The following is an 18,943-nucleotide window of genomic DNA, read 5'->3' as shown; positions in this document are numbered from 1 at the left end:
GAACTCTTGGGTTGTTACTTTATGCACATTTACCTCCTTATTAGCTAATGTTTGTGCTGTAGTAGTATAATTTCAGCTGCAACATAAAGAGAGGAAATAAACAGGTAACTCTCCAGAGTGAAGGACCTCATAGTGCAGTATCTTGGTAATGATGACACTTTATATTACTGTTTGATATAACCTATTATTGTTAGGAAATTGTAGGGTTATAACTTATATTATTACCTCTAAATGTTTTTTGTATTATTGCACTCATATCAATGCCCCATTATTACTCTGTTACAATTTACCACCAATAGTGTTGTTGTTATAACAATGATAATTCTAGGTTATTGCCTCTGTAACAGCTAAGGGATTAACCCAGTATTTACTTGCTGTATCCAAAGTATCATCTTGTGCTACCAGGATAACTTGTAGCATTCTCCTAAATTACAGGGGCCCGATGACTGATACTCTTTTTTTTAGCTTGATACAAAAAATAGCAGAAAAAGTTCCATTTTAGGAATAAAGCTAACGTCACTGAAAAAGCCTTCCGCCAAAATGGTTGCAGGCGTGTTTTGTACAGCAGTGATCACAAGGAAGAGAAAGAACAAACACAAAGGAAGAGATGCTGTAGAAAGTCTCAGTTGGCAGCCGACTCAACCGGTGAGTGGGGAGGAGAGGCGTTGTGCTCCCACCCAACAAGAGAAATCCTGTACAGAACAAGACACAGGACTTTTTTTTAAGGAGCTATTCACTAACCTTCCTGCTCCAGTTAGTGAATATGCTCCAGATCAGCCTAATGAACATCCAGCCTCATCATAATAAAAGTAGTCACTGTGTAAGGAGTGGAGCTTCAATCCAGGTCTCTCAGTAAAAAAAAATAAAAATATTTTACCTTTTTTTTTTATTCTACCTCATACTAGTGAATAGTGAGTGTGGACAATTTTTATTAAAATAATCCAAATGAAAAGTTTAGCGTCATGGTCCGGGTTTGTTGAAAAGTCTCACAACAGATAATATCTTCAGTGTTATTAACCATGTGGGTTGCATGATATAAATGTTTTTATGTCGGATCACTGTTTATGGCTTTTTAAGTGTCTAAATTCAATAGAAATATTGTTTCTATCTTCACATCAGTTTTTGTTTGTTCCTGGCTCCTTTCACTCACTGCACATACACGAGTTGACTGTATCACAATACTTCCCCAAACACCAATCAGCCTCGTCGTCCTCCATGCCGAGGCTGGTATTGCCAAACTGGTTGGTGCCAAATTTATATTTGTCTCAGGTGAACGATGTAGGATTTTATCCATTGTCATGGAAACACTGATAAATTTGAGTTTGAGCAAACAAGTTGCATGTAGGTCACACGCCTCTGGACAGGATTTTATAACACTGTAGTTCAAATGAAATTGGATAAAAAAAAGTTCATGCAGCTCTTTGCTCATTTGAAAACACAGACTTGTGTCACATGTAAAGAAACAAATAATCAAAGTGTCTGTCAGCTGCAGTGTAAACACAATTGTATAGTTGTAGGGGGATGCAGGCTGCGCTCGCAGATCAGAGCAGCCTCTGTGCTGGATGCAGTAATTGATCTTTGCATGACTAAATGGGCCACTTATTTTTACAGCCTGAGCAGGTGCACCTGTGTGCTGGTGTTTCTACATCAGCCACTGATCAGTCATGAGAACCTGGTGAGTTTGTGGGGCAATTCGACACAGAACAAACCACGCAGGTGTGCACAAACACACACACACACACACACACACACACACACACACACACACACACACACACACACACACACACACACACACACATTTCAAACTAAATCTTTGGGTGATGCACCATGTTGCTCAGATTGCAGAGTACAGGTTTATGTTCTTTATGTTTATGTTTATGTTCAATCATACCTGATGTGGAAAAAAACATGTTGATTTTCAAAGAACGAGTGCAGAAAAGGTGTTCATGTTGTTTCAGCTGTGATACACCAAAACACAGCAGCTCACAAAAGTGAACACAGGTGCACCATTACTATCTACCCATGATGGACAACATTAAGCATCAGCTTTGCTCAAAGTGTCATCTCACATGACTGGAGTTTAGAGTCGCAGGGAAGGAAAGAGGAGTGTTGGGTTTTAATGAGCTGTGATGTTCCTCTTTAGGAATGTGACTCCAAGGAACAGAGCCACACCGAGACAGGTCCTCCGCACAGACACTCAGAGCTGGGATTTATAATGTACACAGTTACCAGATCTCTGGAGATATTACTGTATTTCTACAGAACAAAGTTGGAAGACTTAGAGATACGAAAACACTCATAAAAGCTCTTCTTAAAACACTCAAGATAATCAAAGGTTTAAACAGATTACGTTTTAAGAGTTATCTGAGGCAGGTTGTAACATATCTTTGAGTAATGTGATGAGTTTTACTTATCACCACGATTCTTAAAAAGACAGCGTGAAGTCATCGTATAAATAAAACAGATTTCCAGAGGTGATTGCAAAAATGTTTGGGATATGTCTTTCCTGAAAACACGCAGCGACACATACTGTGAGCGACACACACTGTGAGCGACACAGCCAGAGGTTTTTGTTCAGGATTTTATAACGAGGCAGCATGTCAGCTTTGCTTTTGTTCAAACTACCTGATCCATATCTCCACACTCTGTATGTTCGGTGGTCTGATGCCAACAAGCACCTGTTGACTTGTTCTTTTTGTGTCATTTCTCCTCAAGGGACATGTTCCCTTGGAAGCCGATATCCTGTGAAGTCAGCTAAGGTCATCTTTTACAAGCTGAGAACTGACTGACAACTAATTGTTTTCTGTTTAAGGTCTATGTTATGTCAGTAAGATGCCAATGGATACTTGATATGAGAGAGAAACTGGTGATTTTAACTTGAACATCCTTCAATTAATCAATTAGGATGGAGAGATGATTAGTGGGCAACTATTCAATCATTATATATAATAATAATAATAATAATAATAATAATAATAATAATAATAATAATAATAATAATAATAATAATTTACATGTCATGGTTCTGCCTTTACATTTGTTGGGTTCCTGTTTTATGTTGAAATTACTCCTCTCTTATGTTTGGTTCATTCCTGCCTTTATGATTTTCCCACCAGCTCTTGGACTCCTGTGTTTCATCAACCCGTCAGCATTAATGTGTATTTTGTTCTGCCTCTCCTCCTTGCTTTATCTAAAGTATCATATAGTTCCTGTGCTTTTTCTTTACCATTAACCAGCAGAACTGTGTAAGTAGAGCTTGCAATTTGCTAAAACCTCCAACTTCCAGCATTAAATACACATTTAATACACATTAAATACATTTTTTTGTATAAAAATTGCACAATTATGTGGTTACAGCTTGTAAATGTTTGACAGTCTTCTGTGATATTCCACTGCTTTTTAGACAAAGCATGATTTGAATTTGGTTCACTATTTTCTGATAGTTTATCAATCAAAGGATTAGCTGCTCCATCCATCCATGCATTATTTATATCTTTATCCTGTATTGGGTCTCAGCAGATTTGAGGTGAGATTAGCTGATTCTTTGGTCAAATAATGTACATATTGAATGAAAATGATAAGAAATGTTTAGTTTAGTTTAGCTCCTCTTCTTTTAGTACAACTACACCTGAAAATAGATGATAGCGTGTTGTTAACGTGTACATTACAGCAGGTTCTGCTCATCATTACAGTAGCGTTCAGCATCACAGACACATGTCATTTATGGACGCTCTGTCAGTCAGATAAGATCAGACAAGTAGATAAAGAAGAAATAAACAATGTTTTCTGGTGCTCTCTTGGTGCTTATGTGATTTTTTAACTCTTCGATTGAAGCACGTAAAGCATTTCTCTGTGAATTGTAGCAAAATCATGATACTGAAATGCAGGTAGTTAAACTCGTAACAGTAATATGAGTGTTTAAAGAATGGAACAAACTTTCTTATCTTATGCAAAGGCTGCCAAATAAAAAAAAAATCTTTATTAGGCTGCCAGTAGAGCTGAGAATTGAGACAGCTTTCAATCTAAATTCAAAATGTTTCTGTTCAGCAGCTTTTTGTTGACATCTCTGTGTTGTGGCAGTGTGCTTTTGATGGTGACTGCTTTTATTGTTTTCCTCGCTTGTTTCCTCTGGAGTCTGTAAAGCACTTCGTGTTACCTGGAGGTACGAAAGGTGTTTTACAAATAAATTTTGCCTTTGCCTTTTACCTAATATATTGTATTAATGAAAATAGTGACGTATATTAAATTGGCCACTCTTTTTTATTTGTCTCAAATATTTTTGTCGGGGGAACGGCTTCATATTTGCTTTGAACAGATTTTATGGTTTAGAAACTTACAGTCACATCTCCTGTTTCACCTCTGCAGGGAGAGTAAATGTTGTATTATGCTGCATCTAGTGGAACAAAATGTAAATAACTTAGAGAACAGCAACATGTCGAGTAAAATTTTAATGGAAACACAAGCAGTACGTCTATAAATTACAAAATCACTGTGCAATGTACAGAACTATAAACTGAAATATGAATATAATTTCACTATGATTAGTCTGTTTATATTTTATGTTTAACTAGAATAATGTTGTCTAGAAAAGCCTGTGATTGTTGCTCCCTCTAGTGGTTTTCTGATGCTTCAAATCTTGACTGCTCTTTTCCACACAGCAACAAATCAGCTTTTTACACAGTACAAAAGTTACATAATAAATACCGTGCATCAACAAAGGTTACACTTAACAGACAGAAACACATGTCTTTGAACAGCTGCAGCTCATCTTCTGTGGATCAGACCGACTCAAACAACTGCCTTCTTTCGTGGACAGACAGACCCTCTTTTAAACTCTGGAGGTTAAAGACACATACAAAGAAGAAGAGAAAAATGAAGAGATAAATGAAAGAGTGGAAAGAGAGCAAAAATCCCAAACTGTAGTTGGTACAAATCAAAGGTTTTAAAGTGGTTTGTATACAGTAAAGGGAACATTGTAATCAACACATGAGATCATGATTTTCTAACCAGTCAGAATACATTTGGCCAAACAGGTTCAGACACACTTTTCAAAGCCTTTCAATATGGAGACTTTTAAGCACTGGAATAGGTAAAAATGAAAACTGATTCAAGACGTGCTGGTTTACCTTTGATCTAACGGGTCTTGTCTGATGCATGAGGGATCTTTTCTTTGGAAAAGTCTGTGTTTTTGTCACGGTGTCCTCTGAGAAAAGAAGAGAGTAGAAAGAGCAGGGATGGAGGAAGAGGGAATGAAGAACACTCTCAACCTCTAACTATGTGCTGATAAATGACATCAGAATTTACATTAAATTAGGCAGCAATCATTGACTATCTGATCTGGTTGGATGTTTGTGTATAAATAATCATTACATTTCATGAAGTAAAAAGTATCTCACCGAGGCTCTGTCCCAAAGTGTCTCTGCTCCACATAGCGAACTTCAAATCTTCTTCAAGTGTGTTGACATGTTGATGAGGAGGCTGCTGGTTGTTTTTATAGAGGGCCTGCAGCTTATTCTGGGCGTAGATTTTGTCCTACAACACACACACACACACACACACACACACACACACACACACACACACACACACACACACACACACACACACACACACACACACGTGTTATTTTACCTTAGTCTTTAGTTAAATATTTACATTTCTATGTTTTCTGAAATTCGTCCCTTAATTTTAGTAAATGCAAAATCCTGTTTTTCAATCAAATCTACAATTTCCTGTTGAAATCCAGATAAATTTCCGAGAGGTTTGAAGAGATTTTTGTACCATTCGTGCTATCTTCAATTCTTCTCTGAGAGAACGAGCCTCTTGTCGGAGAAACTGCATTTCTGCCTCCCTCGTTCGCAGAATCACCTGTAACATGATAAAAAAAAAAATACATCAGCATCAATATAGTATGATAAAGTAGCACACACATATACATTAAAAAAAAAAAAAAAAAAAAAAAAAAAAAAAAAAAAAAAATGGACTATAACTCTAACAAATTTAGACATTCAGGAGAGTTTATGATGTGGGACAAAGATAAAGGTTAACTTCTTTACATTCACCTTGTTTTTTACTGAAACATACTACAAGCTCACTGGTATTTTGTTGGTCACAGTGTAACCAGAGTTCAGCAGCACACCGTGATTCAACAAATATGTCTTCCCCCATAGATGAAAGAAAAAGTAACAAACTGCTGTGAAAGCACAACTACACGGTAAAGAACTAGTTCTGCTATTGTTGCAGGTGTGGTATCTTAAGACGGTTTACACTGTTTCAATTGTAAGACGTGTTGTGCTTTCAAATGATATGTAATTGGCATAAAAAATACAGAAGCAGACTTTTCACTCGGCCCGTACTCTCTGTTTTATAGACACTCACCTCCATCTCGTAGAAGTTGTTTACTTGAGGGGCCCCATGTGATTGCTTTCTATTTAGTGAGAAATGTAGCTGAGTCATTTCATCTGACTCTCTCTTAAAGGATGACATGGGAAGACATAAACAGATAGAGAAGATGTGATAATAAATATTATGAGTGGCTTTGCAAATTATTACACGCTGTTTGCTCTACCGAGATGTGAGTGAAAAGAAAATGTTTCTACCTGTTTCTTCTTGAGCTCCTGGTTTTCTTTTTGGTACTGCATCATTGATTTTCTCTCATCCTGCAGCTCCTGGCTCAGCTGAGAGTTTTCCAGGCATTTCTCAGTGTGCTGGACCGACAACACTTCGAGCTCCTTATCCAATAATTGGATCTGCTTCCTGTGATGACAAAGCACAGACGATGTTGTACAGTAATGAACAGATAAATTGTATTAGGAGGAAGTGAGAGATATTCAATTAGTATGCTCTAGAAAGTAACAAAGCTATTATGAGAAACTCGGGGGGGTGGGGGGGATAGTTCCCCATCACAGAACCAATGGCTAGTTGATACATTTTTATTTTATGGAAACATTTCTGCAAATTTTGAGGCTAAGGAAATACTGTGAACATTTTCCCAAACAAATCTCTTGCTAACAAAGAATTGAGTGAAAAACATCTGGGCAGGTATATTACAAGATGTCCGTGCCCAGGGTGCCTTGAAAAAAATCTATGAGTCATTTCCATTATTATCATTATTGTAATTTATTTCCATTACATGTTACTTTAATTCAGAATCTGCTCTTATGATTAGATGCACATCAGGGTCCACTTCACTCTCTGAAGGTATCAGGAATTCGGACACAACCTGAACTAACACACGTGCAGCCAGTTCACCTCATTGGTTCTCAGAATGAGATAAGTGGGGTTTATGACGGACAAGACGCTGCAAACGTTTTATCTAAACAACACTAACTGAGGTCTTGATCCTGACTGGAATCCTGAATGTAGACTAACGGCTTAGGTTTATCTGAAGAGCCAGAGACCTACAGGCATCTTGTGGTCAGTGAAGTAATTCTGCTCCACACGTGGGTTGATTGTATTCTCAATTTAAAACACGAAGTCAACCTGTCATTAGCTTTTCCCTTTTTATTTTCTACGTGACAAACTGTGACTCTTAATGTGAAGGAATTGTAAATTCGAGAGAAAAAGAAACTCCAGATTCATACCAGAAACACTGAATACACAGAACTGCACATCACAGTATAATTCAATCCAACAGACCTGCAATAAATGCTGCAGTAAAATAATAAGACAAGCAGCTTCAGTCTAAGAGTGAAAAAAACAAACATTTTGAGAGCAGCATTAGTCACTCACTCATATTCGTTGTGGAGTTGTGTGATGTCAGCGTTCTCCCTGATGCGCTGAGACTGTCTGCTTTTATCCAGCTCCTGTTTATGTGCTCTCCGCATCGCTACGATGGCTGTGAAAAATACAGTAAATTTGCAATTACAATCGACTTTTCAGGATTGGACAAATTCGTAATTTGTACTTGTCCTGGTAAAATCACTCATAAAATTGCAAAAACATAATTGTGACTTAAGATTCATACAAATAATGCAACTGTCCCAATTCTCCATGAATGTCCCAATCCAAAACAAAGAAAAGCTTATAACAGTAAAATTTCATTTCTCTTCATCACAGTGCTTTTATATATTTAGAGTTTCTTGCAGGGAAACATTTACCTGCCACTGTGGCAGCTGTCTCCTCCTGCAGGAGCTGCTCTTTCTCCTTCAGAAGATCAGACACCTCCTCCTGATGCTGCTCACGTAGATCTTCTATCAGATTCCTGTGTAGTTTCTCCATCGCACTGAGCCCTCGATCACAGGATGCCTGTAAAGACGTTTAGAAATGGTTCTCTGTTGATATAGTGCGATGTATATAAATAGAAAGGGAATGCATACTATATATTATTATTTGCTTGTGTGTACTTTTTATTTCATACTGAAACAGCAGTTTGTTAGCAGTGATTGATTAAAGTTAAATAATCAATCACATTAAATCCATTTTTAAAAAGAGGTGCAACAAAGACAAGCTAATGTACATGATAACTCTCCACTTAAATACTGCTCAGTGCTGCTCATCAGTATGTTTTTCTGAGGGAACTTTTTTTCACTGTAATAATCTTGAACAGCTAAAACTGAAGGAATCAAATGAAATTAAGATTTCAAATTAGTCAAATTGAAGTGAAGAAAGCAGGTATTACATAAAACCACCCATAAATGACTCATTCAGAAACCGAATGTTTTCTGAAAGATGATGATAATCAGTGGAGAAATTCAAGTGGTAAAATGTTTTTTAAACTATTGTCTTAAAATCAATAATTAGTGAAAATGTTTCATAAAAGACAGAGTCTTTGTTACCTGAAGTTTTCCCAGGTCTTTCTGGTGAGTCTCTCTCATAGTCTGGGCATCACCTCCAAAGCCCTCCTGTCTCTCCGTCACAGTCTGGTCTGGTAGAGAAAAGGTGCCTTCTGTGAAAGGAGGTGCCGCTGCACAGGATTTGGTCTGTCTATCTTTGGAAACATAAGACTTGGTGTAGTAACCATGTAAGTGCTTCATCTCCTCTTCGTGAATCTGCTGCAGTTCGATTATCTTCTCCTGAAACCCTGTTTCCAGTTTTTGCATCCGTGCGTCATGAAAGTCCTCAATTTTCTGTATGTCTTCCAGGAGTCTCTTGTTCCCGGTTCCTACAGATGATAACTTTTTCTCAGCCTGCTCCAGTTCTTCTCTCAGCGTGCTGTTGTCCTTCTGAAGCTGACATAAAGTGTGATTAAAAGCCTCTTGCTCATCCGTGAAATTGATGTCCTTCTCTTGAGCTTGAAGTTTGTTCTGTAATGCCTCGCTTTGCTGAGACTCTAAATCCAGGTACAGCCTGTCTGATAGATAAATTAACTTTGCCTGCTCCTGTAGATAATTTAAGTCAACTGCAGAAGCCTTTTTATGGTCTGTGCTACACTCACTGGTTTGGCTGCTGTCATCTGAGGTTTCCTGGCAGAGTTGGCGTAAGAATTTAGCCCTTCGTTGCAGCCGGGATACAAGTCTGTCTAACCAGTCTGGTTCCTTCTCTGCCTCAGCCTTTTTGTCATCAGTTTGGTCCTTAATCTCTTCTAAACCTCTACCGCCGTCTCGTTCCTCATATGGAGCCAACTCTGGGGGATTAATATCAGCTAGACCTGTCCTTCGATGGTCCACCTCTTCGTTATTTACTTGAATCACGCTCTCATGTTGCTGCTGAAATTTCAAGGAAGCATAAACGAGCTCTGCTTCAGCACAGGCTCTACCGATGGCACTCTCTAAAGGCTCGTCACAGCCTGTTCTCCCACTCTGCGTCCTTTCTTCTGTTTTCAGGGTTATTCTCTGGGAGATTATGTTTTTGTACCTGTGAGCCACATCACCCTCGTCCTCTCTTGATGATAAGGAGAGCTGATAAATATCATTTTGGCCCTGAAGGACAGACACCATTTTTTCGACCACAAATTGTTCCCTCATTAAACACTTCCAGACACTTCCCACATCATCCTCTGAGGACTGTGTATTAGTGATCTTACTTTCAGCACAAGTTTCACTCTCAGCTCCAGCTAACTTCTCATTGTTGAGGATCTTGTCCTCTCCTTTGCTGGCATTGTATGATTCATGCTTCTGTTTCTCTGCATCTTTCTCTCCTTGTTGAAGGCAGGCCACTACGGTGGCCAGTTGTTTCTCAAAGTCTTGAATATCAATTGGAGTGGCTTGAAGCCTCTCTCTGCTGGCTTGTACAATGTTCAGAGCTACCTGAAACCTGCCAACCAGCATCCTGCAGCGGTTCTCGGTCTCCAGGGCGAAGCGCTGGCTCTGCTTGGCCTGACTGTGAAGCAGCAGGCTGAGGTGCTGGGTGGTCGCTCGGCTCTGAGTGAGCTGGGAGCAGAGGTGAGGGTCCTGGCAGCTGATGTGAGTCTGATGTTCCTCCAGTCTTTGCGTGATGTCCTTTAGTTTCTCCTCTGTTACATACAGCTTTCTTTCAAGTAACTGGATCACAGACAGAAACCTTTCTGGGTTGTCTCCTGCTGTCACAATGTACTGGTATGATGCGTCAATTGATCGAGAGCGGGTTCTCCCATGTTCGTGAGAACCGTTGCTATATACCTGAATGACATCTTCAGCATTTGAGCTGTTAGACATCTGACATCTGTCCATTTCCTTTGGACTGCTTTCATTTGTTTCCTGTCCTCTCTCGTTGTGCTGCAGAGACTCTAAAGACTCATCCTTCAGCTGAGAAGAGGCGCAGGTGCAAACCTTCAGCACTTCATTCAGTTTCACCTCCGTCTCCTCCAAGCTGTTACCCAACACTTCCATCTTCAACAACACTTCACTGAGCTCCTGCTCCTTCCTGTCCAGCAGGTTCTCGTAGCCTTCTCGTATATCCTGCATTTCTGCCTCCCTTTGCTGCACCTTTCCTGATGCCACCTGCAGTTCCTCACAAACTCTCTCATATGAGTGCTCCAGATTGTAGAAGTGTGTTTCCTCTGTTCTCAAGCGGTCCTGCAACCTGCTCGCCTCCTTGTCTGCCTCTGATAATTGGTTCTGCAGCTCCGTGCAGCGATGGTCCAGCTGCTCTCTTTCCTCTTGGAGCTGCTGCACAGCAGATACTGTACACGTCATCTCCTCTTGGAGCTGTTGTTGTGCCTCCTCGATTTCTCTGGTGAGTGTCTGACTCTTATTAAAGCTTTCCACCTGCAGCTCAGCCCCGTCCAGTTTCTCCTGAAGGTCTTGCGAGTGTCGCTCGGCCTGCGCCAGGCTTGCAGTCAAGCTCCTTCGTTCTCTCTCCTGACTTGCTTGTAGGAGCATCAGGTGATTCTGCAGTCGAGCCTCTTTCTGAGCCTGTGCGTCCTCATATGATTGAAGCTGAGTTGTCACCTCTTGGACTTGTTTTCGCAGCTGTTCAGCCTCCTGCTGGAGACTGTGGAGACTCTGTAACTCCTGCTGCAGCTGTGTCAAGCGGGACTCAGTCTCCCTCCTCTGCTCCTCACTGATGTTCAGCTGGGACTTCAAGGAGGCCAAACCCTGCTCCCACTCCACCTGCTGCTCCTGAAAGCACCGCCGATCCTGCTCTAGATGGGCTTGTGCAAGCGCTGTGGCATCACCCGTGACCAACAGCTGTGCTTGTTGAGCCAAGAGATCTACTCTTCGTCGTAGTTCAGCCTCTCTGGCTTCCTCCTGACTCCTCTTTTGTGCCTCCAGCTCAAAACGGAGGTCGTGGTTTATCTTCTGCAGCTGCTGGAAAGCCGCAGTTTGTTCTGAAGATGAGCTGGTGCCATTCTGCGAGACAACAAAGTTAAAATCATTTTAAAAAGTTGTATGTAACTTGGAAGATAACCAGATGTTTTAGCTATCTCAGACTGGTATTAGTTTGCAGCTGATCTTCAGAACACATTTTTGCACAAAGAGGGAGGATTTGGTTGCACATCACTGACAATGAAAATGCTTTAAGAAGGAACCTACTTTTGACCAATGTAGTTAGCAGAAACAATTCCATCAATAATGTTTTAAATGTGCATATTGGTCGGTAAGAGTTGTTTTACAATAGACTTAATAGACTTACATGCAACCTGCTAACTGTGTCACTAATGTAAGTTTAAATATATATTTATTGACATATATATATATATATATATATATATATATATGGTTTTGAGTGCCTTGTTTACCTTTGTAAAAAGCCTCTCCCTTGAACGACTCTCTCTCTCTTGTCGTAGCTCATCCTGCAGGTTCCTGTTTAACTGCTGGAGTTGAGACAGTTCCCGCTGCATTTCTTGGAGCTGTGGACAAATGGCAACAAGCTGTCACGCAAAACATGTATTTTTATTCATTCAGTAGACATGTTTTAATCAAGCATTTATGCACTTCTCATAGAATCTTACAAGAATCAGTTTGTTTGTTATTTCCTGTTTGTGACACCTTATCAGTTTGATATGGCAGAAAATACAATGTGTGTTTTTAAAATTATTATCTCACCTCTTTGAGGAGTTGACCAGTTTGCTGCTCACATGGCAGTGTTTCCTTGTCTTTAGAGCAATCACAGCCGCCGTTTATTGGTACCTGTCGGTCCTGCCTCTGCGGTGCTGTCTCAACTTGCTGCCAAATCTGCTGAATTGCACTTTGTGTGTTTGAATGTTCATCAAAACACTCATCATTTGACAGCACCGCTGTGGAGGGACAGCTGTCACTTTGGGATCCTTCAACACATGATTCAATGGTCACACCAGTTGCACAGAGAACCATACACAGTGATAAAATTAGTTAAAATGATTTCTAACAAAATAATATATTGTATATGATTATGTCTAAGGAGCAAATTAATAATTGTGGCATGTTGTTGCAAGTATACAGAAAAAACATTAGTATGTCAGTCAGCATTATATCCATTCACTGACTGAATGTGATGTAACCGATAATAATGATCATTTCAAAGTACGAGAAGATTAATATCATAAATCAAAATAGGCAACGTAGGCATCTACATCAATTTTATCGTCGGATATTTCCTTTTCGAAGCAGTTACTTTAAAATGACTGTTTCTCATTTCTCTCTTTTGACTGAGTACCTTGGCCCTCCTCCTCCTGCTTCGGAGGATTGGTCGGAGATGGAGCAGAGGAGGCAGAAGACGAGACAGAGAGAAGAGAAGATGAAGACTTTCCATCAGTTTCCAGTTTGGTCTCCTGTTCTTGCTGCTGTTGATGTGAATCCTCTGTCCAGTCAACGCCTCTGTGCTCTTGTAACTGCTCTGTCCTCTGGTCTGAAAGGGAGCTGTGACAAATACAGACACATCTTTGTATAAAATGCATTTTGTCATGTTAAATCCACTAACAACCGCTGGCTAGTAAGAAGATACTTTGTGATGTAAACCCTCCATAAAATCAGTCCTGATGGCAGATTCCATGAGATCTGGGAACAGTGGAATATATAACATATATTGACACTAAAATTGCAGGACATTAATAAATAAAATAAAGTCTACCTTGTGACATTGTGTGGAGGACTGGGCCGCGCATTCTTCAACACTACTTGGACCCAGTTGCGTCTCATCCCAGATAGCGTGTACACCCCGTCTCTGGTCTGTGCAAACACAAATATTGTTCACCAGTATTATAAAAGATATACAGATTCCTTTAGAATTAATCCTGAGCTAAACTAAAATATAAACCTTGAGACCCAAAGTGAGATGACCTTTTAATTGTGCTCTTTAATTTAACCCTCATAGCTTTAATTGCCTTTGCAGAGGCTTAATTAAAAACATTTTTGGCGGGGCCGGCAAACAGGAAAGTTTCCAAAATACTCTAGTTTACCATCTGGCTTCCTCACAACATCATATATAAATCAATTCTGCACAACATTACAACTAATACTTTTAATCAAATTTTTACTAAATGGAAAAAAGGATAAAAAAAAACAAAAAAAAAAAACAAAGCTGGAGACATGCCACTGGTCTACTACTAACAAACCTTCTGGGGGAAGGTGAATGTGTAGGTTATATATGCAGGTTTCCAGTCATATTCTTTGTCACCAGCATGAGTTTATCGAAACTGATTGATTATTTTGATTTACCCTCAACGACTGGAAACCCACCCTAACTTTCCACAAACTTTTAAAAATGGTCTCTGAAAGAACCTTTTCAGATTTATATTTTTAGGGTTATTGGTGTAAATACATGTTTTAAGCTGTTTTCAGAAAAAATGACATGTTTATTTAGACATGAGTAGATAAAAGATTATTACAGGTATACACAAAAACAACATTGGAGCAGCAAGCAAATTGCAGGAATTATGATGCGAGGATTTCTTTCGCATCCAGAAACAGAGATAACACTAGAGAGATAAAAACTGGTTCCTAATTGTTTCCCACTGCATTTTTCAAGGAGCTTAAAAGTTACTGCTGCTTCGCTCATATTTATTTCACACAAATCTACAAAATTGTCTTCATTTTACAACAACTGGATTTAAAAAAAAAAAGTTGTGGATTGTTGTTGAACCTATGAACACAAATTTGGTGTCAGATATCTGAAATTATGTCTGTTTTATCTCTGGTGTTTTCATTTGCAGTTAAAATTATATTATTTACAGTGTGAAGTGAAATAAAAATATGCTACATGCAATAAATCTTGCTGTGTGATATTTTGTACTTTCTCATTGGCTAAAGGAGCAGAATCAGCAACACATCTTAATGATTATGCACAAAAGAAATGATATTCTTTCAATAAATGGCGAATTACACAAGACCCATGATAGATCTCTGCGCACACCTTTACAAATCCAGACTGCACCATTTCTTATTGGATAATTGAGGTTAATGTGGTGTTGATCTTTGTGGGGAGGTTACACTATTATAGTCATTTTAGACCCCCTATACAGTACAATGAAGACATTTATGTATATTGAGTGTGTCTGTCTATGCAGACACCAGCAGAGAAACATCTGGGTTTATTGATCCTTAACTGCACGATCAGTGTGTTAAGATTCAAATTGAAACACATGTATTCATTAAAACATCTTAATATTAAGAAATACCTGTTTCTTTCCTTTGTTGAAGTGACGATGACATGCAGTGGTGGAAACCAAAGAGGAGGAAGACTGCGGAGGCAGGGGGGAGCTGCTTGTTTTCATTTTCCCACCATTATCACCGTGACTCTGGTCTTTTTTATTTCTTTAATGAAAATGTAAATAGAACACATGGATAAAACCAGTAATCGTTGATGTTTATCATCCATTTGAAATACAGCAGAATAACGGCCTTTCATGAAATGAGAACCCATGATTAGAAAAAGGCTAAACAACAAACCTGAGATGCTCCTCAGAGGACGATAGCCGGCCAGAATCAGGAAATTTCTTCCCAGCGGCTTGTCCTTTTCCTACTTGTGAAGTCACAACTGCATTGTTTAAATCTGTTGCAGAGACAGCAGCAAAGAAACAGTTGAATGTGAAGCAATCTGAGAAGGTTCTTCAGTGATATTCATCATCATTTTTCTTTATTAATTTAACAACTTTAAACAAAAAACAAACACAGCATAATTAAAAGTAGCCACTACATTTAAATGAAGAGAAATAATCATGCACTTCTGTATAAAAACAGCAAATAAACGCACATAATTTAACATGAATGGAATTACCATCTCCGGTAGATCTTTGGTCAAGTCTGTTGAGTGAGCGGCTGCTTCTCATGAATGGAGCAGCAGTGAGACAGGTGTTGTTGAGGGATGAGAAGCTCCGGCTGCTGCTGAGGCGGTGAGCTGGTCTATTTGGGTGGGACAGTCGTCCTTTAGCCTGCCGGCTGAGGCTGCCTCTTTTCAAACTGCCACCAACTTTACTATCAGCTGCAGTCGAGTCAGTGCCTCTGCTGCTCAGGCTGTTGCTCCTTCCATAACTGATGCTGGTTTTAGACTTACTGCTGCCAGCCGGTTTACTACCACTACTGACAGGTACTGTTAATGCTGCTGGTTCCTGGGAGGGAGAGAGAGAGAGAGAGAGAGGGTCACAAAAGTTAAAATTTTGCAAGTTTTTCAGCTTTTAAGATGTAAATATTCAAATGTCAAACATCACACCTCATGCTCTCCCCCGCTTTAACTTGGACTCTTTGACACATACAATCCGATCACTGGAGAGAGATTCTTAATCCTGACAAGAGCTCTTAATTTACTTAAGTACCATCTGACCAACACTGCGATCATGGACAGACAAACACACACACACACACACACACACACACACACACACACACACACACACACACACACACACACACACACACATACACACACACACACACACTTTAGACTTAATCACACTTGTGCATTGGAGAGCCATCAGATATAGGCAGTCTATTCCAGTCTTAGTAGATGCAACCTCACCATCTGCAGAGGCAATTAATCTGTGGCTGGACCACAGGACAGAAAAATCAATTAGAAGAGGCCTGAGGAGTCCTGACGTAGCGGTTTGTGCAGCTTTTAACTGCACTGACTTGATTTTCAGCCATTAATGACGACATAAATCAAACTAAATGCACGCACACCTCACAAAAACATGCACCCAGGAAAATGTGTCCATGTTAATACAGTTAATACAGTCCAACACTTTAAGTACACAGTTGACACATTCTGCTGAAGAAGGGATGTTGTTTGAGTAGTAAGATTATGTATTTGTAAAAAATAAAACAATCAGCAAAATAAATTGATACATTTTTCTGTCATGAATTCATAAAAACACAGGATGAGCAGATATGTCACATTTAGCTCGACGTGTTCTCTGCAAAATGAAATAACACAACGCGAAATGTAAATGACCTAAGATTGTTGTGATAACGTGTTAACTTGGTAATAAGAGTGCTTTGAGGTTTTACTGTGTTGAAACTCATGGAGTGTAATAAAACAATCAGATGTGTCTCTGGATCCTTCTTTTACCAAGAGAGAAGCATTACGACCAGCATGTTGAATTGTTTGGCAGCACTTACCTTCCCCTCCTTCTTCTGTGTAGTTCTGTTGCCCTTAGTGTTTACCAGGGTGTCACTCCACCTGCAGCAAGATTAGACAGCTCCACATAAATTCACAAAATAAATATTTAATATTATTGTTAGGTTGTATTTGGATAATCAGACTTAGAAATATTTCCTTTGTTCGTCGTTTTATTTAAAGGTGTCACCATCTTCCTCAATACTAATGTGTTTACAGCCAATAAGCTGCTCTCAAGGCACTCATTTAAAAACAATCAACCATGGTATGTTTATTTTTAAAGCAGCTGGTGAACAGCACATGAAGAGAAAATATCACTCAGACAATGATGATTGCTGTCAGTCAAAATTGTTCTCATCAACACCCAGTATTCATACCAGGTAAACAGTGTTTGAGCAAAACATAAACCAGCTTTATTTCATAAAGAATTGAAAAAGGGGCATTCATACTGAATATGGTAGCTGTCATTGCAACATACTGCTTCTATGTTATTTTTAATGAGGAGGATAGCAGTCAATCATTTATTAGTCTGCTTCAGTTTTCATTTTAACTGGACAATCTGATTTTTTTTTTTAAAAGCCTAAAACCAGAAGCATTGCTCCACACATTTATTGTGTAGATGTGATTTATATCTGTCTGTACATACACTAAAATAAACTGATTTCATAGGAAACAGATAACAGATAAATGAATAAACGCTGATTTACCTTGGCGCCTTGGACATCATTTTCAGGAGTACAATGATACGAGCCTGAACGAGATTCTTACAATAATTGTGATGACTCCTCATCCATCTGCCAAAAGCAGGTGAGCTCCCTCCTAGTCTGTCAAACACCAGAGAGGACAAATCACAAACATGTCCATATAACAGTGTCGCAAAGAACACACACACACACACATAATCCCATGCAGAGTTGACAAACTCCATTAGAGTTTTGTGGGATTAGGCCAACAGATTAACAGGATTACAACACAGTATTTTCAGGGAATTTGACGTACCCGCCTACAATATTTATCCACTCCTAATGTCTATCAAGTCAATATCAAATAAACATCTTACATCAGCACAAACCTGAAGAGTAGTGACGAGAAACAAACACAACTCACTCCAGTGCCAAGAAATTGGCTGCAGACACTTGCTCTGCTGAGGGTACACGGCGACACAGCTGTCACTGTGAATCTGTGAGCTGTGACCTGAACTGGGTTTATCACAAACAATTTCTTTGATACAAATCTGATCTGAATAAAACACGTTTTACACACTGTGAGTAAAAAGGCCATGTCTCATTTCTAACGAAACAGATTATGATTGAACTCAAACATCATATCATGCCACGAGAGATAAAGAACTGAAATTAATTAATCTTTTAATTGCATGTGGCCAAGCAAAATGTGTGTAGCAGTAGATAAAAACTCTGAGAAGTAAAAGCAAAAAGAAGTAAAACTGAAATCACTGTGGGGTATGATGTAAAACTTCTCCAATTAAGTATAATGAGGAGATCACAGCCTTTAATCTGACGTGAACAAAAGAGCCTTAAAAAAACATTACTGGCAATTTTCTGATTATGGGATGACTGTACCATACTGTCAGCTTCATCTACCCCAAAAGGTCATTGCACAAAGCAATTAATACACCTTTTTCACAACACATATTTTGAGTTGAGTGTGTGTGTGTGTGTGTGTGTGTGTGTGTGTATAATATTGATTTTTATTATTATTCATTTTAATGGTTTTACAGGTAATGGACATATCTGATTGTAATTAACATCAACTGCCAATGGGAACATTTACTGCCAACAGCAGACCCGTTTTCCAGATAGGATACTAATGTCAACACTAGAGGCTGCAGGCCTACTTCAAGAGCTCCTCATCGAATCCATGTTTACACAAAAGGGATGTTTCTTTCGACAAATCTAAACCCCAAAGTAAATTAAACTCATTTAAGTTTGGATTTTTAGTATAAAGTCAGAGAAACCCGATTGCACTTCAACACAAACTGTTTGCTTTCCCACGTGACAAGAATGTAACATTCAAAACATTTCTCAGTCGG

General features: G+C 39.1%; 1 protein-coding gene and 1 long non-coding RNA gene across 2 annotated transcripts; both read right to left on the bottom strand.

Annotated features, from left to right (window-relative positions):
- Window positions 1-4,759: 4,759 nt before the first annotated feature.
- LOC138197699 (uncharacterized) lies at window positions 4,760-5,446 on the bottom strand. Its single transcript, XR_011178230.1, has 3 exons — window positions 5,400-5,446; window positions 5,130-5,206; window positions 4,760-4,838 (listed from the first exon to the last, which is right to left on the bottom strand). It is a non-coding gene; the product is annotated as an uncharacterized lncRNA (long non-coding RNA).
- Window positions 5,447-5,475: 29 nt separating this feature from the next.
- On the bottom strand, window positions 5,476-17,617 carry LOC138197897 (early endosome antigen 1; the record flags this gene model as incomplete). The annotated part of the gene is made up of 15 exons (XM_069148910.1): window positions 17,601-17,617; window positions 16,896-16,956; window positions 15,559-15,889; window positions 15,231-15,333; window positions 13,414-13,506; window positions 13,000-13,202; window positions 12,411-12,658; window positions 12,104-12,214; window positions 10,657-11,714; window positions 8,781-10,626; window positions 8,103-8,250; window positions 7,735-7,840; window positions 6,603-6,759; window positions 5,785-5,871; window positions 5,476-5,535 (listed from the first exon to the last, which is right to left on the bottom strand). Coding segments are annotated over exons 1-15 (4,629 nt in total), but the record flags the coding sequence as incomplete, so codon positions are not given.
- Between the last annotated feature and the right edge of the window lie 1,326 nt (window positions 17,618-18,943).

This window comes from Embiotoca jacksoni, unplaced genomic scaffold (assembly GCF_022577435.1).
Source record: "Embiotoca jacksoni isolate LCO1_2020_lvr unplaced genomic scaffold, fEmbJac1.0.p SCAF_15, whole genome shotgun sequence".
Taxonomy (NCBI): Eukaryota; Metazoa; Chordata; class Actinopteri; family Embiotocidae; genus Embiotoca; species Embiotoca jacksoni.
The sequence above is the reverse complement of the archived record's forward strand: the minus strand, read 5'-3'. Positions and strand labels throughout refer to the sequence as shown.